Genomic DNA, 25,536 nt, shown 5'->3' with positions numbered 1-25,536 from the left:
ACAAGCTACGCTTAATTTGGGGCTAGAGGGCGATGTGTGTATTGTCGTAGTATATTTATTTATTTATTTCGGATTGTGGTCAATATCACAAACAAAAACCCTTTCGCAGAACTAAGAATTAAAAAGACGTATTAGCACATGCGTCATAATCAATTTAATGAAATATCTAGTATATTTTATAAGGCACAAATTATAGTTATCAAAAGTTTAATTTTTTATCCACTTCCAAAATTACTGTAACACTATCCAATTGACTTAAAAAATGATGTATCATCATCATATCAACCCATTACTGGCCCACTACGGGGTATGATTCTTCTCACACAATGAGGGCGCAGTTCACCACGCTGACCCAGTGGTGGACTCCACACAACTTTGAGAACATTATGTAGAACTCTCAGGCATTCAGGTTACCTCACGATGTTAGCTTCAACGTTGTACCTACACTCAGTGGCTTCTAATATTCTTTTTTCTTTTTTTTTTTTCTCTTTATATTATTGATTGAGCTTCTGCCCGCGACTTCGTCTGCGAGGACTTGAGAATTAGGTCTAAAGCTTCGCTACCACGGCAACTATTTGAGAGATCGGTACAGAAGTACTCGTACATGTCCCTTTCCAAAGCATAGGTGACAAGCATACAAAATTTCAAAGCCCGCGGCTTAGCTCGTAATAATTTTTTTAATTTTTCCTCGGGAACTTCTTAAGGACTATGTTCTTTTCCATGTCAAAGGCTACATGCATGCCAAATTTCATTCCAATCCGTTCAGCAGTTTTTCTTGATTGAGTAACAAAGTCATCCACACTTTCACATTTATGATATTAGTAGGATATTAGTAAGATAGTAGGACTGGACACAGACACACATTAAACTTAGTATCAGATGAATAAACTTTAGTCACAGTTTTAACTGATAATGTTATTCCATAGGTTAGTCATAAGGTCAACCGGCCGGTTGGTTCATACCGATCGATAAGTATACAGTTTAGTTTTAATTGATTTGTTGTTTATCTATGTTAATTGCTCCTTATCAGTGAGTTATGAATGCAAAGTATTTGCATCGTCAAGGGCTCGGAATATCTCTTCATAAATCTAATTAGGTATTTAATGAGTTGCGGTTGTGTGTGAAAGCGTTCCCGTAACCCAGTCACCACATTCGGGCGATTCTGTATCTAAGTGGCCATCAAATAACGCCCAAATCATTAGGTATGTAATTGTATATGCCAGCCGAGTTGGAATTAACTCAGTTGGAAACTTAGGTTTCAGAATGCCAAATATGGATTTAACAGGTAATTAGGGTTTGCCACCATACACCTAATTACCTATTAAATCCACAATGTCTTACATTTATAATCCACTTTCCACAATGGCTAGCCAAAGGAGATGGGTCAAATCCAGGGCATTTTATTTCTTAATTGTATGTACACTAAAGAAAATTTTACCAAAAATCTTTATCTAAATAAATATCGGTGCTCAACTTTACTTTCGGGGGCCGTGCTCGAATCCCAGCACGCATCTCGTAAGTTACGTGCGTTTTATGTAATTAAAATATCACTTGCTTCAACGGTAAAGGAAAACATCGCGAGGGCACCGGCATGCCTGAGAGTTCTACATAATGTTCTCAAAGGTGTATGGAGTCCACCAATCCGCACTGGGCCAGCGTGGTGGACTAACCTCTTCTAATTAGAAGAGGTTAGTCCACCACGCGGGAGGTGACCCGTGCCGTGTAGTTGGCCGATAATGGGTTGATTAAATGATAGTTTTAGCAATTTAGATCCTGTCTACAAAATGTAAATTAAAAATATATATATTTTATTTATTATGGCCTAGAAACGCGTTTACATACTATCAACACTGTGATCAAGGAATTAATTAACTATCTTTTTTTAAAATATTAAAACGGAAGTTATAAAAATGCTAAGGTTTTAGGGGTCGTTGGTACTCGCGTCCGTAGGAATTACCGAAATTAGGTTTTAACCCTTGTTACCCTACACGTGGCCCCTGGGTGGTGCTAAACGAGTATCATTTTCTTAGGTGGTAGGCTTCGGCCGTGGCTAGAATTACCACCCTGCGAGCAAAACCGCGCCGCAAAATGACTGATTGTGTCAGTTGACTGATGCGATTTGTCGTGTTCCGGAACGATGCTCGTAGTAGCTTATCTAAAGGGGATGGGTATGTACAGTTGCGTTGCGTTTAATGACAGGATCCGATCCACGGGGTAACTACACTGGACGCCTCGAATTGGAGGCTAGCGGGATCCGAAGTACGGTGCACCGCTGGCCGACCGCAGGTAGTAGGGGGACCAACTAATAGGTTCGTCACCTATGAAAGGCTGCCCCGCCAACTAGCGAAAAATCCTGGGATGGCTTCCATCGTGCTGGTTGACGACCAGAGAGAGGACCCGATGGTGATTCCCAGGGGGGTTCGGGCGTGCCCGCAGTCTCCAGTCGAGTCTTCCTTTTAGTGTGGTATCTTCGTGGATTGAGGAGTCTACAAACGTCGCGCCTCGTACAACTGCCATCCCTTTTCCTATTCACCCTTTACATCAAATGACACGCAAAATGAAGAAAAGTAAGTATACACAGCGGTTGCACCTCCTCTCCTTAAAAGTGCATTTCCCAAATATAAGAGGAATACACTCTAATCTCTGTGCAGTCCACCATCATCTGGAGACTGAGAGGCCGCATTTACTTTTTCTTACGGAGACACAAATTGGGGTTCCAACTGATGTAGCGTATCTTCAGTACCCAGGGTATTCACTTGAGCATAATTTTAAACCTCGTGCCGGGGTCTGTATGTTCGCACGTAATGACGTCTGTTGCCGGCGTCTCCGTAACTTGGAGGTACCCAACTTCTCAATCATGTGGTGTCTATTGGATACAGGTACGGATCAGATTGTTTACGCCTGTACTTATCGCTCACATAGTGGTGACCAGGAGACGACGCGGATGTTTCAGTATCTCAGTGAAACGGCTGACACCGTACAGCGTCGGTATCCGACTGCCCAAATGGTTTTTCTGGGTGACTTTAACGCTCACCACCAGGACTGGCTATTCCCATACCAGAACACCGACCACGCCGGGAGAGAGGCGCTTAAATTTGCCTTATCGCTAGATCTCTCTCAGCTAGTCCAAGAGGCAATACGGGTACCTGATATTGACGGCCACACACCTAATTGCCTAGACCTTCTGCTGACTACCGACCCAGACCGTTTTTTAGTATCAGTTAGAGCTCCCTTGGGCACTTCTGATCACTGTTTGGTTAGGTCAGTGTCAAACTATCACCCCCTGGACTCCGGTTCTACTGGAATCAGACGGGTGTGGCGATACAAGTCAGCAGATTGGGACGAGATGCGGCATTTTTTTGCATCTTTTCCTTGGCGGCAAGTATGCTTCTCGTCTAATGATCCGTCGAGCAGTGAAAAAGCTTTATCGGAGGTCATAATGCAAGCCATGGAATACTTTATTCCATTCGCTGACGTATCACTCGATGGCAGGGTTCCACGGTGGTATAACGCTGAGTGTGCCCAAGCCGAGGCGCATAAAGATACAGCGTTTGCAGCGTGGGCTGAAGCCCGTTCAAAAAAAGCTCCGGATATCACCGCCAAGAAGAGAGCTTTTAACTTAGCCGCCAAGTCCTACAAGAAGGTACTAAAAAGAGCTCGTTTTAGTCGCACCATACGTATCGGGGCAAAATTAGCTTCTTATCCACGTGGTAGTAAAGCTTTTTGGTCCCTTTCGAAGTCCATCGAAACGAATTTTTGCCGTCCTTCGCTGCCACCCCTTTTGAAACCTGACGGGTCTCTGGCTTTTACTGCAACAGATAAAGCTAACCTCTTAGGATCTCTGTTTGCAGCTAATTCACAGCTAGATTCAGGAAGTGCCTCACCACCAACCATACCTTTTTGTGACTCTGTCATGCCAGAGATACGCATTCGACAGTGTGAGGTTTTAAAAGTGCTCCGCAATCTGGATGTGAATAAAGCCAGTGGTCCAGACGGAATTCCAGCAGTGGTTCTTAAAACCTGTGCTCCCGAATTGTCTCCTATTCTAACACGTTTATACCGCCTCTCCCTTAAAACCACTCAGGTCCCGAAAGCTTGGAAGATTGCCAACGTGCAACCTGTTCCAAAAAAGGGTAGCCGTGCCGACCCATCTAACTACAGACCAATTGCTATCACCTCTTTATTATGTAAAAGTCTGGAGCGTGTACTTAATAACAGACTTCTGGCATACCTAGAAAACAACGAACTCCTGTCAGACCGTCAGTACGGTTTTCGACGAAATCGGTCAACAGGGGATCTTTTAGTGTATGCCACGCACATCTGGGGTGAAGCCATGGATAAGCACGGTGAAGCGCTCGCCGTTTTACTCGATGTATCGAAAGCTTTTGACCGTGTCTGGCATGAAAGTCTTCTGCACAAGCTTCCAGCCTACGGGTTACCCATTAGTTTTTGCAACTGGATCGCTGATTTCTTGAGTGGACGATTTTTTCGGGTTGTCGTCGATGGGTCCTCGTCTGACCTAATGGCCATCAACGCTGGTGTCCCTCAGGGATCGGTTCTTTCCGCTACGCTCTTCCTGCTGCATATAAATGATCTGTTAAAACCCGGCATCTTTGGGTATGCAGATGACAGCACTGTGAGGGTTAGATACATGTCCAGTCCACGAGCTAGTGGAGACGAAACTCTTGTGCTCAGAGAGGCCTTGGTGGAACGCGTTAATCTGGCCTTAAGCGAGGTGTCCGATTGGGGTGACACTAATCTGGTACAGTTTAATGCTTCCAAAACCCAAGCGTGTTTGTTTTCCGCCAAACGGAGTCCGTTCCCCCTAACTCCGACTTTCCGAAATGTATCTGTGCCAATCACGAATAGTATTGAGCTCCTAGGTATCAGCATTTCGTCCAATCTAAGCTTTGGACAATGCATCGAGTCCAAAGCTAAAACTGCTGGCAAAAAACTTGGCATCCTCAACAAAGTTAAGCGCTACTTCACGCCAGAACAGCTTCTAACCCTGTACCAAGCTCAGGTTCGGTCGTGCATGGAGTACTGCAGCCATTTATGGGATGGCTCTGCCAAGTACCAGCTCGATGCTTTGGATTCGGTGGATCGTCGTGCTAGGAGACTCATTGGCAACGACCTTGTAGTCAGTAGACTTCAAAGCCTTGAACACCGGCGCAAGGTTGCTTGTCTGGCTGTTTTCTACAAGATACATTTCGGAGAGTGTGCTCAGGAGCTATTCGATTTGGTCAAACCATCTCCTTTCTACCATCGAACTGCGAGGCACCGAAAGAATCTGCACCGTTACGTGGTTGAAATACCATCAACACGTACGAAGCGTTTTGCTTCTTCCTTTCTGATCCGCACCGCAAAGGCCTGGAATGCCCTCCCATCTTCCGTCTTCCCTGATACCTATAATCTGGGTACCTTCAAATCAAGAGTGAATAGGCATCTTCTAGGCAAGCGCGCTACATCTTAGGCTGCATCATCATTTACCATCAGGTGTGATTGCAGTCAAGCACTTGTCTATATACTTTAAAAAAAAAAAAAAAAAAAGGTAATTATTTGAACTTATTTATATTTTATTGATATCTGCCTATATCATGATTCTATTTCTTGTCAATTGATTATTGTAAGTAATTTTCGCGCAAATCACGGTGATAAAAGTAAACCTCACTATTTCCCTACATCAGTGGCACTCAGTACGGAAATAAACAATATTATAATCAGATTACAATAGTTACGTGAATAAATATCTACATGCCAAGACTCGAATGCGCAATCAATAAAATGTTGCTTGTCAAACTCTAATTTACTTTGCCGGATTGCCGGATTCCATACAGTCTAAACTTTAGATAGTTTCGAATTAAAAGAAATAAAATATTCATAAGAGTTCTAAAAGTAAACAGAGCAGGCATCATTAGGTTCATTTTGTCAGTGTACAGAAATGTAAAGCTTATTATACCGAATCGGTCTGCAGAACACCGTGGGATATTTATTATTCACTAAACGGATTGCCATAAGCCTATGAATGCAATCTCCTGTTGGTGACATGTTCTCAAAGGTGTGTGGCCACCAATCCGCACTCGACCAGCGTATTGGACCGCGGCCTTACAGTGGGCCGGTAATGGGTTAATTTGATGAGCAGTTTTCTAGACGACTAGTTTGTTGCCCGCGACTTCGTCTGTAGTTTTTTGGGTTTTCATAAACGTACATTTTGTCCGCGTTAAAAAGCAGCCTATGTGGTAATCCACGATATAAAATATCTCCATTCCAAAATTCAGACGAATTGGTTCAGAAGTTTTGCGTGAAAGAGTAACAAAACATCCATCCATCCATCCATCTATACACCTGTCGCATTATCCACGATATAAAATATCTCCATTCCAAAATTCAGACAAATTGGCTCAGTAGGTTTTGCGTGAAAGAGTAACAAAACACCTATCCATCCATCCATCAATCCATCCATCCATCTATCTAACACCTGTCGCATTATCCACGATATAAAATATCTCCATTCCAAAATTCAGACAAATTGGCTCAGTAAGTTTTGCGTGAAAGAGTAACAAAACTTCTATCCATCCATCCATCCATCTATCTAACACCTGTCGCACTATCCACGATATAAAATATCTCCATTTCAAAATTCAGACAAATTGGCTCAGTAGGTTTTGCGTGAAAGAGTAACAAAACATCCATCCATCCATCCATCTATACACCTGTCGCATTATCCACGATATAAAATATCTCCATTCCAAAATTCAGACAAATTGGCTCAGTAGGTTTTGCGTGAAAGAATAACAAAACATCCATCTGTTGTGGGTATTTTGATAATAAAGTAGTTGTCATCCAACACGAGTTTCCATAACATAACATCCATCCAACCATCAACCATAACATACACCTGTCGCATTTATAATATTTTATAGACGTTTGTCAGAAAGTAAATAGCCCAATTTGGGTGCAATGCCTTATGTATGCGTGTACGTGGGAAAAAGTTCTGGTGTACGTATGAAATTAGATATTTTGATAGATGTAATGGATATTTCGATAGGTTCGCCGGCAGTGGGAAATGACTACTCATTTCCTAGTGCGATACCCGGAAATTTAATTTCTAATTCAACGTGCGGTTAAAGATGTTAATTTGGTAAAACTAATCGCCCGCTCATGCGTCCCGTCGTACCTACTTTTCGCTGATTGAAAGTACATCCAAGAAGCTGAGAGGTAAAATAGACAATCGAATCTATGGAACGTGTTTAAAGAATACTGAAATTTGAATGAAATTAAACGTGAAATTAAAAGAAACTCGTTTGACTGCGTGGTGAGAATACAATGGAAATTCAGGCAGTTAACTTCAAGGTTTTAATTTGGAGAATATACCGTTTTAAGCGGTGTTAGCGCTGTGTGTAGGACTTGGAGTTCGTCTGGTGGGAGACTTTGGTCGTGGCTAGTTACTACCCTACCGGCAAAGACCTGCCGCTAAGCGATTTATTGTTACGGTGCGATTTCGCGTGTAAACCAATTAGGGGTATGACTACCATACTCCCTAACAGGTTAGTCCTCGGAGACTAGCTGATTAATCACCGTCCGAAACCCCTTCGCTCCAGTCGTCGCTTGAGGCGAGGTTCAGCGTCACATAAAGCGCCTTCAGGCTGACAGTCCCTTCGCTTCTTGGAGCCCTAGGGTTCAAACGCTTCCTGGCAGAGCCTCATTCCGAGGCACGACACCAAGCCCGCATTACGCTGATAAAATCATTAGGGTGTATCAACTACACACAATCGTAGAAAAAAAGTTGGTCTAGTGGTAAGCAAATTGGCGGTGATTCGCCCCCGTGCCTCAGAGAGCACGTTCAGCAATTGTTTCCGTGCCTGGTCTATCAGAATGAGGGAACAGTGAGTGCACCTGTGTTTGCGCACTCACTTGTCCACAATAATATCTCCCGCGTGGTTGGAAAATCTCTGATGGTTGACCAAACAGACTGTTTTTGTTTGTTTCATCCGTAATTATGACCAACATTTGAACAGCGTACCGCGTACCTATATTGCGTTCCGGGACACGTTAGGTCGCCGATCCCGGAAGTGTCCGTATATAGAGTGACGGCGCATGCACGGATGTCATATCCGCCGTGACACGGGTCAAGCCAGCATGCAAGTTTCGGTACATGTTAATACAAGTTTAATAAGCATGAAATGCTTCTAGTCCATTTTCGGAATTCAAAAACAATTTTTAATATTATTTCGGATTGAGTTCACCGGTGGCATTGTGCCTTGTGCTTGGGAAAAAAATGCCAAGATTTATTTACCAATGTAAAAATTGACGGGCTATTTGTGTTATTGATGTATTCCGAGATATGTGCAGGTCTTTCACACTTATAACTTGCTTACAACTTACTTACTCCTGGCTAATTAGACTTGGTCTGTAATCTCATTTGTAGGTCGCACTAGATTATACCGCAAGTGTTTTGTTTGTGTGTGATGACTTTTATATATCTACTAGCTGTCCCGGCGAACTTCGTACCGCGGATAATTTTTTTTAAACATTTTCCAGTGGACCAAATTGTAAGTCTAAACAATCCTCGAATCCCCTTGAACTCACACAAAATATTTCATTAAAATCGGTCCAGCCGTCTAGGAGGAATTCAGTGACATACACACCCACACAAGAAAATATATATATAAAGATAAAAAATAAATAAATAAACTTTGACAATACTCACATCGCAACATCGCAACGTTTTTGTTTATTTATATAATTTTCATCTATAGTCGATAAAGCAGGAATGATGTTAATTTTAAATTCCAACTTTTATCTTTATCGATTTCATTGTATTAACAAATTTTATGGTGAAAAGCTAACCGATTAGTTTTGTGCTCTAATAAAAATATATGCTTGTATAAGTAATAATAGTAAGTAGTAATAAATAACCACGCTTTTTATAAAAAACCAAACAAATTTATACCTTTTACTTTAGTTTATTTATCAAAGCGTTTTCTTTTTAGTTTTCCTTAAACTATTATTTTTATTAGAGCAAAACTAATCGGTAACCTATTCGAACTATTAATTAAACCCCTGATTTTACTTCAGTAAAGGACATTGACAATATGCGGGCCATGATTGTGTCAGGCAAGTGGCAACAATATATTTGATAATTTAAACTAAATTTTAAAGTTTATTTTGGGGCTACAAAAAAAGCGCTTCGCATACAGAGTCTTGTTTTTTTATTTTAAAAGTACTTTATATTATTATAATTATAATAAATCGATTGTAATCGAAACATAATCGATTATGATCTGTCATTTTCATAGAACATTAAAGCAAATCGAATATTTTTGTCGCAAAATATCTCGTTATCCAATTATAATCGAGTCGAAACAATTCTGTGAGGGGACAGCGCCCTGTGGTTTAAATCACTGTGTCATTTTTGCCAGTAACTTGAATTTGTTTCAGTTCATTTGAATTTGTATACTTTTTTCGCACAAGCGCAGTGGGTAGGAGCTAGACTTTACTCTCGGTTGTCCGAGTTCGAATCCAAGAACGCACCTCTAACTTCACAAGTCATAATAAATATGTCAGAGAAACAGAAAATTAAAAAGTTATATAAACCATCGAAATAAAAAACAACAGACAATCACATTAAATATTCATATAAATCGTAGCAACGTTTTTCTAAGAGCCGTTTATTGAGTTTTTTCTTAAACATGTTTAGATTTCGATTTTCATAGGTATACTCCTAAGGTATTTTTTTATTATTCCACTACAGTTAGCCTTTGACTACAATCTCAGTCCGACTGGTGGTAAGTAAAGATGCAGTTTTAGATGGTAGCGGGCTTACCTGTTTGGGAGCTTGGCAGTTATATTTAACACATGCTCCCTACTCTCAGAGTGACTTGAAGCTTTCTTCTCTGAACTACCGACTCACTACTGGATAATTAGCCTTAGAGTCTGCAATCTTATTTGTAGGTCTCGCTAGATTATATATCGCAAGTGTTTCGCCGGGCGTGATAACTTTCATTTCCGTCTGTAATAATTACGTGTTCTGCTCCGAGTTGCCCGACTTGTAGGCCATAGGATCCCGTCAGATCAGGAAGTATCCGTAGAGCTGGGACTCGGTGTCGCTTGAGAATGTATCGATAGTTTGTTCAGCATATCATCATTGTACCTAAGCTTTTTAGGTCACTCGCACACCGCACAGGTCCCTGCTCGATTTCAAAATACCACTGTTATCATATTTACGCCCCACTGCTAGGCAAAAGTCTCCTCTCATATGATAGTTGTTGTCAGAACGTTGTACGAGTTTGTTCACGATTATTTCACGTTAGTGACAGTAACCATGCCCTCCGAGGCATGAACGTGGGCACCGTCAGTGCTATATGGTATAACTTGATGCCTCACAAAATATAAGGATTATATACAATTCTTAAACGGTCCGCGTTCTTTGTTTCTGCATATTTTAAGTATCGCGTGGGACGGTTTGTTTTCCTATTATGAAAACAGCCTATTTTACTCTTCATCATTTAACCAACTCTATGCCAAAAATAAAACAGCTTGATTGTTAAGTTAAGGCGTAAAGGAAGTACAAACACGCTTGTGCGTTTATTATTTTGCCTAGTATTATTGCTTCAATCACTGGCAGTAAGACCCTTGCTCTGAGATAAACAAAATCGATTGAGTATTGTTTTAGTAGAATTGTTACAGAAGTACAAACGAATACATATACCTATATTTTATTCTGCCTACCTATATATATATATCTGCTTTCCGAAGCGGTGGTAGAGTCACTACAAACATGAATAAAATAGACCTAATTGAAATAAAAAAAAATTGTTTTTCTTGAATTCCAAAACCAATTTTCTAATCATTGAGTAAAAGCCTTTTTTACAAATTAGCAACCATATAAAAATTTATATCGATGAAATATAACTGTCGATAATGTTATCGATATTCAAGAGTATTGGTTCTTTCCCGCGTGCTTAGAAGTAAGCAGTCGGACAGCCTTCCTTAACTTTCATACGATTATGTCCGCTTAATATCTCCAATTATAATCGTATTTTCCTAGGGTTGCCAGATAGTCGGGAAACCCGGGAGGGGCACGGAATTTCTAGAGTAATCTAAAAAATCAGCGTACCCAAGTACGCTGATTTATATGCTAGTTTCCTGGATCGTAACTTAAAAAAAAAACGGGATTCATCAGGGTGCAATTGAATTCTGGAAGTCTTGATAGTTATTATATTCTTTTAATTTAGAAATGCTATGCAGTTTCAACTAATTCTATCGGAAAACATGGCTATGAAATTTTTATGATATAAATTAATTTCCTTATTGTGTGACCATCATGTGTTGGCGTGGTTTTCCACTTACCATCCGGTGGGCCATCTGCTTGGTTCGGACGATTATTGCCATGAAAAAAACTAAACTGATCTTCCAAAATGTTCCCAATTTTATTTTGTTATAGATTTATGTAATAGCGAAATTCCGGAAGCTAACACCCGCTTCTATTCAACACATTATAACGATGTATTCGGCAACCCTAGCAACAACGGCGGGTGCCTGGAAAGCGAGATCTTTCCTCATAGTCCTGTCACATTAGATTTATCGCATAATTGTTCCTTCTGCGGACGTGAGCTGCCGCGCCGCCTCGTCGCTAGCGTTTATATGTTGGACTACCTATTGATCTCAAGCTCTTGTATTCAATATCCGCGTCGAGCCACGCAAATGGCCCCACTAACCTTTGGGCTAGACTAGACTACATAAAGTAAGTTATTCATTTAAAGGAATTTGTATACCATTTTACAATAAACTTACGGTTCATATCTTGGAGACGTCTCTTATAAAGTGTAAAGTTTGTATTAAAAACTAAACTTATGTAAGTCTAGTATAGTATAGAGGTTAACGATGAAAAAGCTTATAGAAAAAATGGAGGCTTCTTTTTACAAAAGGGCGCCTTTGGAAGCTTTACTTTTAGGTTTACATCATCTCACTTTATGTACATATTTTACATATTGCACTTTTTATATATAGGCCGAATCGCAGGAGGGTGTTTTGGGGGTGTTCCCGGGCCGCCTTCTTGACTCGCTACAAATTCTGTATCCTCTGGCGTTGTCCCATTAGTACGATTGAGTCAAATACTCCATGCTTATTACTGCAGCCATGCAGTGTTCCCGTCACAAAGAGATTCGCGTGGTCTGATCTTTTAATCTGTTGATGGCATAACTCTTCATCGCGCACTAATACACCGGTGATGTGTTCATTATGCAGCGTGCCCTTCGCACGGCGTCTGATAGCATCAGCGTTTTCACCGCAAGGTGACCGCGTGCGCTTTCTCAGGGCGGCCGAGCGTTGCGTCACGCCCCACCGGCTGGGAACGAACTCTTTTTGTTCAGCTTTTGATATTTCGCCTTCGAATTACCGGTCCCTCGGTCCCTCTATCCATTCAGAAACTTGTCCTACAGATCGTGATGTTGGAAAAGACTAACTGCTGAGTTTCTTGCCGGCTTCTTCTAGGAACAGGTGGTAGAGTCACTACAAACAGAGAGACTTGATGTTTCAAAAGTGCTTATATTAGGCCTACGTGAAATGAATTAGTCGTCTAGTCTGTGGTGCTCTGTCATCTTAGTCTATAAGATAATAAATCCCGTATCATCTTGTTTTTGGTCGCACTCCTCCGAAACGGTTCAACCCATTCATATCTATGTTTTATAGGTATGAGAATAAGCAGTTAATTATATTTTATACTGGCAATCTAGTATTTTTTGTACAATTTTTTTTTTGCGTTTTTTTAAAAAGCATCTGAAATATACTTAAAACTTCATTGGCTATGGTTGGTGGCACAGCTTTATGTTACCAAATTTGTTTAAAATATAATATTTAATGTAGCCCTGCTTTTCCGGACAGGGCGCCGCGACGTCTGCCAGATCCGCTAGTCGCAATGATGTGCATACAGACCTTACAGGTGGTATAAAATAGGAAATATCTCAAGTGTGAGTTATATCACCTGCTCGCTTAGTGCACACCCCGTAATGTTTTCTGGATTTCTGCATTTAAAAAATGGAATGCTTATTTTTTTATTTATTTGATATCAAAAGTTGAAATGCTTAGTTTGAGTTTTAAAACTTTCAGTTCATTTAAGCTTTGGTAGGGCTGGCTGGGCCGGATGTCCTCGCCTGTGCTCATGCCATCGACAAAACGGCGCAGGTTTCCAAAACACTTTTTGCTTTCATTCGATTTCGTGCAACATTGCCTTACGTGGATGCATTTATGCAGTGTAAATCTTGATTCTTGTGCCGACTGGTGTTTAATTCTTCTGCATGAACTATCGTTTCCGAACTCTTTGTTACGCTCTTGTTTTAAGGGCTCTGCAAGGAACATGCCGCAAAAACAATTAAAGAATCTTTAGTTTTCGAGGTATAAAAGAGTGTATTGTCCCTGGAAGCTACTCGGGGTTTAGTCTAAAAACTTTCCCTTACAATTGCTGACCTAAAAAGTAAAGCCAAGTTAAGTGTGAGTGTATGAAAAATAATTGAAAGTTCAAAATGGTTGCCAATACTCAAATCTTTATCAGATTTCAACCAAAATCGATCATCCAATATAAAAAAAAATTGCTGCGAAACGTGCTTACATATCGGTTAAATTAAGAACCTCTTACATTATCGTCGTTAAAAAGGATTGGAGACGTGACCTTGGCACTGAAGCTGATGTAAATACAGTCACGCAGCGGACGCGAAAACTCGGGCTTAGTCACCCGCCGCGAAAAGCTTTCGTGAGTTCAATGGCCATAAATCGTCTTCTGATTCCAGTCTATAGTCGAACACTTCTATACAGTGAGTGTAGGAAGTGGAGCTTACCGATTTTATTTATAGAGTTTGCCGCTCGCACGCGACGCTTGCGCAGCGCCGGTGTTCGCAGTCGTCAGTGCTTCTCTGGACGCCGACGCGAACGGAGCTCCGTGCGGTCGATCCCCAGTTTATCGCGACCGCGGTGCGCAGTCTCGAGTTCTGAAGGTGTCAGTGATAACTCCGATACCGCTCCGCCAATCGCGGCCGGTGCGAGCGATACACTATCAGCAGTACAAGTCGATCTGTGCCGAATCGAAATTTTTCACGCGAGCGTCCCGGTAGGCTGTAATAACCGAGTGCTTTTTCGTTTTACACGGGATTCTGTTGCTATAATTACATTATCCTGGTGTGAGTTGAGTGCGCGCGTGAGTGCTGGATTATGAGGCCCAAGGAGGAGGTGGACGCTAAGGTCCAAACGGGGACCTTCATCCTGTCTGAGAAGATCGATGATACCAAGTCGAAGAAGAGCGAAAAGGAAATGAAGAAGGAGATGAAACGCCTCGAAAAGGAAAAGCAGGAGCGGGAGAAAAGGGAGAAGAAGGCAAGGGAAAAGGAAAAGGAGAAAGAAAAGCTAGCGAAAAAAGGTTAGACATTTTTTAACATGCAATGTATGAATGAATCTTAAATTGTGAAGTAATTCGTTGGTATTATCAAAAAAACCTTTACCTTAATATCTTCTTGTGAAGATCCGATAAAAATCCTAAAGGCAAAATGCTCTCAATTTGTCAAGTAGTTTTGGTGTTACTCCATATGCCATCAAATTTGAAGAGATCAAATCAAATTTGAGAGAGAGAGAGTTTTTAAGAGATCTCAATGATTATTTTTTTATTTATGCAATACTGAAGAATTCTGTTAAGTACATTACGGTACAATATATGAGAAAATTATCTTTAAAATATTGTCAAGGCGATCGTAATCGTGGCTCTATAGTGATGTCATCTCGCTCAATTATAGAGGTTACGCGGAGCCCGTATGACGACTGAGTCGAGGCAATAAAATTCTTCACTTCTCACAATTTAAATCTATTGTTGTTTAGTGTGAAGCCGACGTAGCTTAGTGGTTAGGTAGATCCTTAGTGGGGTGCAGATTCAAATCGTACCCCTTGATTAACCTTCCTTTTTTTTTGTATGTATCGTGGTATTTCTCAAACTAATGACTGCTAGATGGTTTATTTCAATGTTGCCCGCGTTCTTCGTCAGCGTTTATTACGTTTTTTTTTAATCCCATGGGATTCGTTGGTTTTCATGGGATGAAAAGTAGCCTATTGTACTCTCTGTTTCATAAACTAATTCATGACAAAAATCAAGCCATTTCTGCAATATATTTTTTTTAATTCAAAATTCAAAGTTAATTTATTTCAAGTACTAGGTACTACTTGGCCAAGTAAATACTTTTGAAATGTCAAGTCTGTTCGTTGGTAATAACTCTACCACCGGTTGAGAATGTAGATTCTACCGAGAAAATCATCATCGCATTTATGATATAAAGAATGGATATTATATACTCGCAGTATATCCAATATTTGAATACAGCTTAACTCATGTTACGTTTAATAATCGAGCGCTAATTATCCTAGTGTTAATGTTATCATTAGCGACCTTGACAGAACTCGCTGTAATCAAATATTTTTCTTTCTCAGTCATTAATATAAGTCGTTATCGGGGACTCAAGATAAATGTAGAGTTGCTTGCAATGCCACTTATTTACACTTCCACCTCGAATTTGGTATTTCACAAAACTTATCGTTATCTGAGAGTATAAGTACAATAATTGGTGCAAGTCTGAATTTATTCGCATGGCATTCGAATTTACGATTACTAAACAGCCGTACAAGGTTTCTTTACTGTTTACAACCTTTTTCTGCATCTGTGTCCGTGGTTTCATTATCTTTGTAATCCTTATGCTATGAGACGACGAGGACTTGACCTCTGTAGCGCAGCGGTGAGCGCTGTGAATTTAAGTGGGAGTTCGCGGGCTGGGAAAATTTCGGAATTTATAATTACTGAATTTTCTCCGGTATTGTCTGGTGGGAGACCACTGCCGTGGTTAGTTACCACCCTACCGATAAAGACTCTAAGCAATTTAGCGTTTCGGTACGATGTCGCGTAGAAACCGATTAAGGGTACGGGTTCAATATACCTTACAGCAGGGCTAGCACAGGCATGAGACAAAAATTATATCCCCCCGATTATATTCCCTGACGAGGTATATAATTAATAGGGAACTCTCGATAAAGCTGAATCGTTGATAAAGCTGTGGAAGAAGATACATTTATATCCTTTCTCCGGGGAGATAATTGTGTCCTATAATAATATAGAAATATGCTAGCCGTGCAGGTAAGCCCGTTACCACTTTAAACTGCATCATTACATACCATCAGGGGAGATTGCAGTCAAGGGCTAACTTGTAGTGGAATATAAAAAAAAAACTAAAATGAAAAATTTTGAAAATATTGTTCACATAATGAGACGAATTCGAAAAATGGCCGATCGGTGAACATTGTGTTGTTTTTGTGTTGTGTACAATTAAAGTATATGCATTCACTCGTTGTACCTACACTTTCAATGTGACTCACGTCTTCCTAACGACTTTAACACTTACAAGCAGTTAATTTGTTTGCTTTACGCCATTTACCGTGTCCCACATTAGAATAAAATATTTTCCCAGAATAAAGCGCGACTGTCGTTCCGAAATCTAGATAACGTTACGAAATTCTGGGAAACGGATCATAGTCGATGCCAGAATGTCATCAGATAGGTGAGATATTGTTTTATAAAGATATAATATCTTCAGGCGGATTCTCACCAGAGATCTCCTGAGCTATGTGTATGACATCTAAATGTCTGTGCTTTTAACATACAGACAAGGCTAGCAGCCTTAGACCGGACCAGACTAGAGACAATTCAGAAATTATCAATTCTTCAACACTGAAGGATACCCTGCATAACTTTCTTAAGAGTTCTCCATAATGCATTCAAAGTTTTCTGGGGCCCACCAAACTGCACTGGGCCAGCGTGGTCCCCCTGTAGATTTTATCCCCTCTCATAGTGGGATGTGGGGACCCGTGCTCTGCATTTGGCTGATAAAGAGTTGACAAATAATATATAAGCGTCGTACATCGTTACAGCAGTCGAGTCACTGAGCAATGAGTTATTTTTATAAAATAAGTATTCTTTAAAAAATAACCTTTTGGATTTAATACTTAAGCAACAAGTTGTTTCTCTGAGTGACATTGAATTTAAATATTTCTTAAACCGGACTCAATTAGTTGGATACACGGCCCGTGACCTTGCTGCATAACCAAATAGCAATTTGAATAACCACTCATTGTATTAAAACTATAAAAAAATGTTATTGCCCATCCGTCATATAAAAAGGCGTTGATAGCGTTAGTGGGTAAGGTTTCGGCTTCCCTTTCGGGGGATCGAGTTCGATCCCCGGCACGCGACTCTAACTTTCTGAGTTATGTGCGTTTTTAAGTTGAACGTTTATTTTCTCAAAAGAAATTACAATTTTACTTAATGAGAATATTACAACTTATTTCCCACCTCTTAATTATCACTTCTTTCATGGTCGAGGAAAACATCGTCAGGAATCCTGCATGTCTGAGAGTTGTCCGTAATATTTTTTAAATTTATTTATTTATATTTATAATTCACAAACTAGAACAATTGTTATTTAGGCGTCTCGAAACTGCAGTGAATTTATATAGACGCTGCATATTCCTCTTCATCCATCCATCATCCATGATATATTATATAAATTAAGCTTTTATTTTTTTATCCCACTACAAGTTCCACTACAAGATGAAGTCTAAGATAGTAGGTGTACTAGTAGGTGGCTAAGTTGTTTGGGAGTATGTTCCGGTGCGATGTCGCGGAGAACCCGATTAGGGGTAGGTATGACTACCTAACCGATTAGGGGTTGGTAGTCATACCCCTAATCGGTTTCTCCGCGACATCGCACCGGAACACTAAATCGCTTAGAGGAACGTCTATGTCGGTATGGTACATAGCAGGAGAATCTGTATGGTGTAGTTTATAATTTCTTCAATCTCTATACTCCACAAATAACGAGCGAAACTTGTGTAGAGCGTATAGGATATGACTCTCCTGCTTTTCGTGGAGGATAGCAAATTAAAATTATTTTTCATAAGTTCTCCGTAGTGTGCTCAATGGCGTGTAAAGTCTACCAATCCGCACTTGGCCAGCGTGGTGGTTTACGTCCTTCCCGTTCTGAGAGAGAGACCCGTGCCTTGAAATTCAACCGACGTGATCCGCACTCGAACATGCTTTCCAATAAACCAATAGTAAATAAAGAAAATTGAAACCAGATACTCGCTATGTGCAAATAGGAAATTAACACGACTGATAGAGTGCAGCGAATATGGTAAAATGCAATCACGCGCGATTTCAATGGAAATTCTATTCGTAATGAAAGAGAAACCGGCCTCTATTATCGTGAAGTCAAAAGAAATTAATGAAATGAGTGATTTGCGGGACAAAGCGATTCAATCTTTTGTTTCGAGAATATTACAATGATTTTTAATTAAGCCTATGACCTTTGTTTGCGAGAAGGGTTGTTTGTGCGTAGATCAGGGATATTATTACAAGCAGAAGCTATTTTGGAGGTTAAAAAAAATAAGAGGAAAAATATGGAGGGCCTAAACTTTTCTCCATGCTCAGTAAAGCACGTTAAACCATCTTATCCTCCTTATCTATATTACTACGATACCCTATTTTTTTCTAACTTTCGTTGTTATCTTTACATTAATTTTCTTAATTTTTAAACTTTTAATATCTATACATTGAAGTATGTTGGATGTTTTATTAAATTGATTAGAATATTCACAATTGTGATGTTAATTCTGATCCAATTTATTGAAGAGTTTATATATATACCAATAAATGTAAATTATACTCGCAAATATTTGTTCTAGTATTTTTCAGTTGTTTCACGACATCTATTTTGATATTTTGTATAAATAAGGTGCATTTCGAAGACACTATATATTCTTATTTTGAGACTTAAATGTGACCTTGTGATTTCTTCAGTAGTGTCACTCAGAAGTGGGATTTAACAAAAAGTCTAACCAACTTCTAGTGACTATTGTTAACAAGACTATTGTTAAAAACGTTTTATTAGTGACAATTTGGTGATTTAAGCTAAAAAACCTACCCGTCATATAAGTAGCAGTATAACGGACGGAGTGGCTGAATTTAAACATCAGTAGGTATAGGATGTACGCGATGTTTTGCTTACAGACGTCTGGGCGTCACGCGTGTATAGATTGCTCGAGAAATTGCCGTTTTGCTCGAACAGTTCAGAGCAGCTGGTCATTTTGAACGGCTTTCGTTCGCCCGTGAGTCGAGACACGCCCTTTCATATCCGGCGCGCCTTTGCTAGTGTGCACATTGCTTATGCCTAGCTAGAACATCCATTATATCTATGTATTCTAAATATATAATATACATTTTTTTTTTCGTTACCAGTAAGGAGTTAGGAAATTTGCGGTGTCAACCCCCGTGCCTCGGAGAGCACGTTAAGCCATCGGTCTCGGTTATGATCACTAACTTGCGATGATAATCGATAAAACCTACCATTAGAGCAGCGTGGTCTATGCTCTAAAACCGTCTCTCCTATGAGAGAGGAGACCTGTGAAGAGCAGTGGGCCACTAAACGGCTGCGGGTGATGATATATTTATTTTAGCGAGTCCCACTACTTTTCTGCGTCATAGCTTCAAGCACATTGAGCCCCAAACGTCCGTCGCACCTTATGTAATATTGATTCTTAGCGAATCGATGCTTTACGTCACAAATGCTGGTTAGCCAATATCACCGGAATTCGTAAGATTAATTTGATAACGCTATTTGTAGAACTGACTAGACTTATCACAAAACAATACAAAATTACTCCGCGTATTTCGATAGCGTAAATCTAACAAAGGACAGAGTATCATCTATAGGTTTAGGGGACTCTTAAACTGACACTTGACGATGAAAAAAAAAATTTTTTCATCGTCAAGTGAAATAAAATGTAAAATGTGATAACACAAACGAAAATACCACAGCTTGTGGCAAGAATCATAACAAGTTAGGTTATATGAGTTGTCTATTAGATTGGTGGAAGGGAAATGTATGCCTAGGAATCTTCTTTGATCGTCACTTACTTAGTCAGAATTCATTACCTATATGATAAAGTACCCGACTGCGCCTGAAGGAATGTTATGTTTCAACCTAGATCGCGGATCGAGCATCATTGTTTTGGGCACACAATGCTGCAGTAAGTACGGTTAAAGTGTTAATCACCGGATGTTGCAATTAGTATTGAATGGCGCCATGTTTTAGCTGTTTAAAATAGTTTTCTACGTGTTTCCGATTCTGTCCATTTTTAGTTTTCAACCGTTTTAAAGAAGGAAGGTTTTTTTTTTATTTGTTGTATATCCGCCCTCTGCCTTTTTGTGTCAATACAGTAAATTTTGCAGTTAAATAATGTTTGTCAAGATGTGAACCTTGAAACTTCTCTACATCATAAGAAATAGCTTAGTTTGAATTAAACGTAAGCTTATAGAAAAGTATACTATAAAGGACTACGTTATTCATAAAAAAGCTTAAGTGTGAATTATTGCTCTAACCAGATTGCTCTTCTAACAATTTTAAATGACAATGTGAGATGGTGATAATAAATAAAAACCCGGCTAAGATTGTTGTGGGCTTCTTCTTAGAAGGACGCGTTTGGAACCCTCGTTCAGTATTTTTAAGTTTACGAATATGGTTATCGCCATCATGTCACTACCGTGTACCAATTACCGTGTTCTCATGTAATGTACGCACGCTCATGTTGGCACTTGAGGCATAACATCTTAACAGCATCAGGGTGTATACAGGGCGGCATTCTATGGGGACGTGTTCCTTGCATGCCTTGCGAAGAGGTACTCTGGTTTTAGGCGATGGTTTTTCGGTAACCATCAGTTACACAACCAAGCTTGATTTTCGCTACAGAGCTAGTATCCCAGTAGAGACAGTACAAGATTTTCTCGCTCGCGTTCGAGGAGTCGTTTTCGAGTATTAATTTCTTTGAACATCAGAGTGAAATGGATCTAATAAGTATTATTTTAATGCTCAAATTTGCCTGAAATTCTTTAGCTAGGGCTTCTGGCAGAACATTTGTATGGTAAAAATCAGAATTACGAGATATGGGACTCTTAAACTAGAACCCAAGGTAAAACCCATTTTTTCTTTGAAGATATAGAGTTTAATATGCGAAAACGACTCTCGCTTGCAACCGAGCAAATCTTGTACTAAGGCTACAGGAAAAGAAAAGGTTTGAAACCGAAGATAGTTATTATTATAAAAAACGTGTGTGTACACGCGATAGACGTTATACTTCTTTGGCGTAACAGGATAAAATCTTTTCAAAAATTTCATCTTACGCCGTATTCTGCGTTTGTAGAAAAAACTACACAAGCAATAGAAGCAAGGTATTTAATACATTGAAAGATTTATTATAACGTATTATCTAGTTATCTCACTTTTGGAAAACCAAGTTTCATCATTAAAATTTGAGATTTTTGTTTGTACAATTGAATCATTGAAATCACCGGAATGAGCACGCAATGACTTTGACAATTAAAAGTGTACAGTGTCAAACTTCAGGGTGTCGGTTTATCGTGACGGTGTGCGCGCGTATCGTAAAAAAATAGTCTCCTAAATTTTCCCTGACGCGCCAAAAGAAGTATAACATCAAAAACGGAAGAAAAATACAAAAAAGGTGTTCGTCAGTTATCAAAGGGTACTCGCACATGATGACGCAGAACCTCGGGCCGTGGCGTAAAGGGGGTTATTTTTATCTGAAGGGTCGCGGGCTCCAGGTGGGAGCAGAGGACGGGAGGAATGACTTCCTGTGCGGCGCGCTCTGACCTATTCATAGATTTCCTATTAAAGGCTATTTATAAATAGCGTAGATAATGATTAGGTTTTACAAACGATCGAAGTTACTGTTCATTTAACCTTTTGTGACTTTAGCTCTGTGATGTTATACAACGTGTATCGGAATAATTTTGAAGGATGCATAAGTATATTTTATAAGGAGATAAAAAATGGTAGAATATGATGGACTCTGGATAATTAACAACAAAACAACTACAAACGTTAAATAAGGCGAAAGATAATATTTTTATCTTGTTACGCCAAAGAAGTACAACTTCTAACGCGTGTACATAAGTACACACTCGTTTTTTATTTTCTTTAATTTTGTTTTGCTAAATATGTTTTTATGCGAACAGATGAGCAACTGTGTCTGGTAAAAGGCAGATAATAGTGTTGCAATGCGAACGAATGTATGACAAACAACATGTGTCACACACACATACGCACCCGCGAATGATAACGACCTGCCGACATTGAGGTGTCAGCCATTGATTACGAGTTGCGACATAGCTGATACGCCGATACTTGCAGTAGGACCTACTGCTCCACTGGGCAATGGGGCGAAGATTACACTTGTAAACAACTCTATTCTTAACCAATTATGTTATTCCACTCTGACTCCAGCTAAAGGAGTAGTCCAAAAATAACTTGATTAACCAAGAGGATATGAATTTTTAATCTATGAAAATGCAGATCAAAAAAGTTTCCTATCTCGGTTCTTAACAGGTAACAGATGTTTTGATGATTCCGATTTCAGTTTTTTTTTTACCAATGATTGTCTGTGACTGATTTAACTTTGATTCCCGAACTCTGTGTTATCGAGTGTAAATTTTTTTTACTCTACTTAAATTTTTTGCCCTTACTTAAAAATCTACTCGTACAATGATATCCACTAGGACTGCGTGGTACCGCAAATGGTTAGTATGTTACAATAGTATATAGAGCCTAGTAGTAGCCTGGCGCAGTGAACGCTGTGGCCGCATGAGTAGAGGTCTGAGATTCGATCCCCGAAAGGAGCAATTTGAGAATTGAAAATTTCTGAATTATCTCTGGTCTGCTCTGGCTTCAGCCAAGGCTAGTTACCGATTAGGAGTATACATTTAATATAAACTGCCTTACCCCTATTTTATCTTTGAGGCTGCATTACAAATTACTATCAGTTATGATTGCAAGCTTAACATGTAGCGGAATAAAAATACAGTCAATACGAAACAAATCGAGAGTACCTACTGATTTATATTTGAAAAAAAGGTTTTTAGCCAGTAATCCTATCTTAGGCACACGTTGTAAAGATCATTCGTATCATGCGTAGATATATAGATGCTCTCGCAGATATCGCTAGAGGCGTCGAGAAGGTCGCAACCTGATTGCAGATGTTTTAAATAGTCGTGCGAGCATTTCAATTGCCACGCTTGCGGCATTGTCACCACGTACGAGGGAGTGGCTATTGTGATTGTAGACCAATGTTGCTGTTCTATGGGCCTCGTAAGAAGGAGTCACTCGGCGGGCGATGGAGAGAGCTATGCTCGGAGTATCTCTACGTGATCAAATCTGAAATGAGGAGATCTAAGAACTAGAGTTACCGACATAGCTGTGCCGCGAGGCTGAAGTGGCAATCGCACACACATCGCCCCAAAGTAAGCGTAGCTTGTGTTATGGTTATAAAATAACTGATGAATATTTTTTTGAATACTATACATAAATACTTATAATATACATATGACCAAGACACTGAAAAACATTCATGTTCATCACACAAACGTTTTCCAGTTGTGGGAATCTGAAAACGGGTTCGAAAGTAGGATTTCGCTAAGTGCTTCGAATATGATGATAACGCGACCAGCGAGACAGTTTTCTGTTTCGTGATCATTTGGCTTTTATGTATTTGTTTATCGTGTTGGGTTACTCGCGGTTCAGTCGCTAGGCATTTGCGGTTTGGATCGTATTTTTTATCGTTACGGATATGACGTGACGCTAATCAATTAATTGCTTATTGATTCGCTGCGACTCGCACTCGGCCCGTTGAAGCGTGACTTCGTAACTCAAACGTCAATTCCTTTTTGTCGTTAGCGAAGTCGTTTCCACGTTTGTTTTTTTTTATTGCGCATTTCCTTGATGCGACTTTCTTTACTGTCAACTATTATTTGCTGTATCGTTGGTGTAATGTCCGACTACGAATAAAGAAGTCCTGGCTTTGATTTCCGGGTCGAGCAAAAATTATGTTGTATATCTTCTGTTAAAAAAACTCAATTAGAAGTTAGCTTTGTCTGAGCAGTGATAGCCGGTTAGTGGTTAAGGCTTCGGCTTTCCTTTCGTGGATGCCGAGTTTGAGTCCTGGCACGCGCCACTTTTCGGAGTTATGTGCGTTCTTAATTCAAGCTATTTAAATATCACTCGCTTTTATCGGTGAGGAAACCTGCATGCCTGAGAGTTCTTCATAACGTTATGGATCTCAAGGATTCTACCAATCTACTCTTGGCCAGCGTGGTAGACTACGGCCTGAACCCTTCTCGTTGATCATTCTGGGAGGAGACCCGTGCTCTGTAGTGGGCGGGTAATGGGTTTTTGATGATAGCCTTTATGCGAGTTATTATCGCTAACGTGTGAGTCCAAGCCCGCAAACCCGTTCTGGAGTAGCTTGGTAGGTCCATGCTTTAAACCGCTTGTTTTATAAGAAACGATATCGGTGGTCTCACGCAGCAGATACAAATATTCGAATATTTAGTTAATTTGATCGAAATCAATGTTTTTATTATTTATCTCTGGTGTAGTAAACTTCGATTACTTTTACTGCCACTGACCTCTATTATACTAGAGGCGTTGACTGTTGATCATATAGATTAAAATTAACAGGTCTGTCGATGTTCGACGATATATAAAACGCCGTGTGCAGGAATGCTATACGACGCCTTATTTTTTTTAAATAATATAACGCGGCTGAAACTACATGATAATGCTAGTATTTTATTTTTTTAATTTAGCCCTTGACTGCCATCTTACCTGGTGGTATGTCATCATTTAGCCCAATCGGTTTATACGCGGCTTCGTTCTTGAACGCTTAAACGCTTGGTGGCACGTCTGTGTTTTTAGGATGGTAGGATTGTATCTAGCCCAAGCCAGACCAGAAAAAAATCATATATTATTAATTCCACCCCAAACCCGGGACCGCTGACTTATAAGTCTTATAAATGCCCACCACTGCGTCAGCAAGGCCATCGGAATATCTGTCTCGGTGGTAGATTAATTAGTCATTACCAACAGCCAAACTTTCTGTGCTGACTTTCTTTCTTGTCTTGTTCTTTTGGTTTCCGAAGACAATAAATCAAGGCACGATAGCGTTGCGTAACCCAAAGGTGAAAATAATGACTTTTATGATGCATTGTGAAAGTGGACTGTCGGCGACTGCGTGTAGTGTATTGCTTATAGACCGGGAGCTGGTGGCTGGAATAATTTTGGTGGAATACTTAGAAAAGGGAGCCACTATTTCGGGCTCTTACTATGCAGACCAAATAAGAAGATTGAGGAAGGCTATTAAAGAAAACAGACGCGGCAAACTGCGAGCTAGAGTTTTGTTTCATCGAGACAACGCACCGGTTCACAAAGCCGCAGTTGCGATGGCTGCCATTCGAGAATCGGGATTCGAACTTCTCGAACAGCCGCCCTATTCGCCAGATCTAGCCCCCAGTGACTACGACTTGTTAGGAGACTACGTAGAAAAATATATTTTTTTTTTTAACTATAATTACCGTCTTTAGTATTCATTATCATTACTTTTGGATCA

At 39.9% G+C, this 25,536-nt stretch overlaps 1 protein-coding gene across 3 annotated transcripts in view; it reads left to right on the top strand.

The window, feature by feature from the left end:
- The window catches only part of LOC120634126 (actin-binding LIM protein 2), a 164,354-nt gene that overhangs the window by 16,504 nt on the left and 122,314 nt on the right, over positions 1–25,536 (top strand). For 2 of the 3 annotated variants that reach the window (XM_039904519.1, XM_039904520.1), the window contains exon 1: positions 13,924–14,410. The exons of the other annotated variant lie outside the window; for it this stretch is intronic. In XM_039904519.1, the coding sequence (XP_039760453.1) occupies positions 14,206–14,410 (205 nt within the window). In that variant the 5' untranslated portion in view covers positions 13,924–14,205. Of the gene's footprint in view, positions 1–13,923; positions 14,411–25,536 lie in introns of those variants that run through there. 3 annotated transcript variants of the gene reach the window in all.

Source organism: Pararge aegeria, chromosome 23 (assembly GCF_905163445.1).
Source record: "Pararge aegeria chromosome 23, ilParAegt1.1, whole genome shotgun sequence".
In the NCBI taxonomy this organism is placed as follows: Eukaryota; Metazoa; Arthropoda; class Insecta; order Lepidoptera; family Nymphalidae; genus Pararge; species Pararge aegeria.
This window is presented reverse-complemented; position numbering and strand designations above follow the sequence as displayed.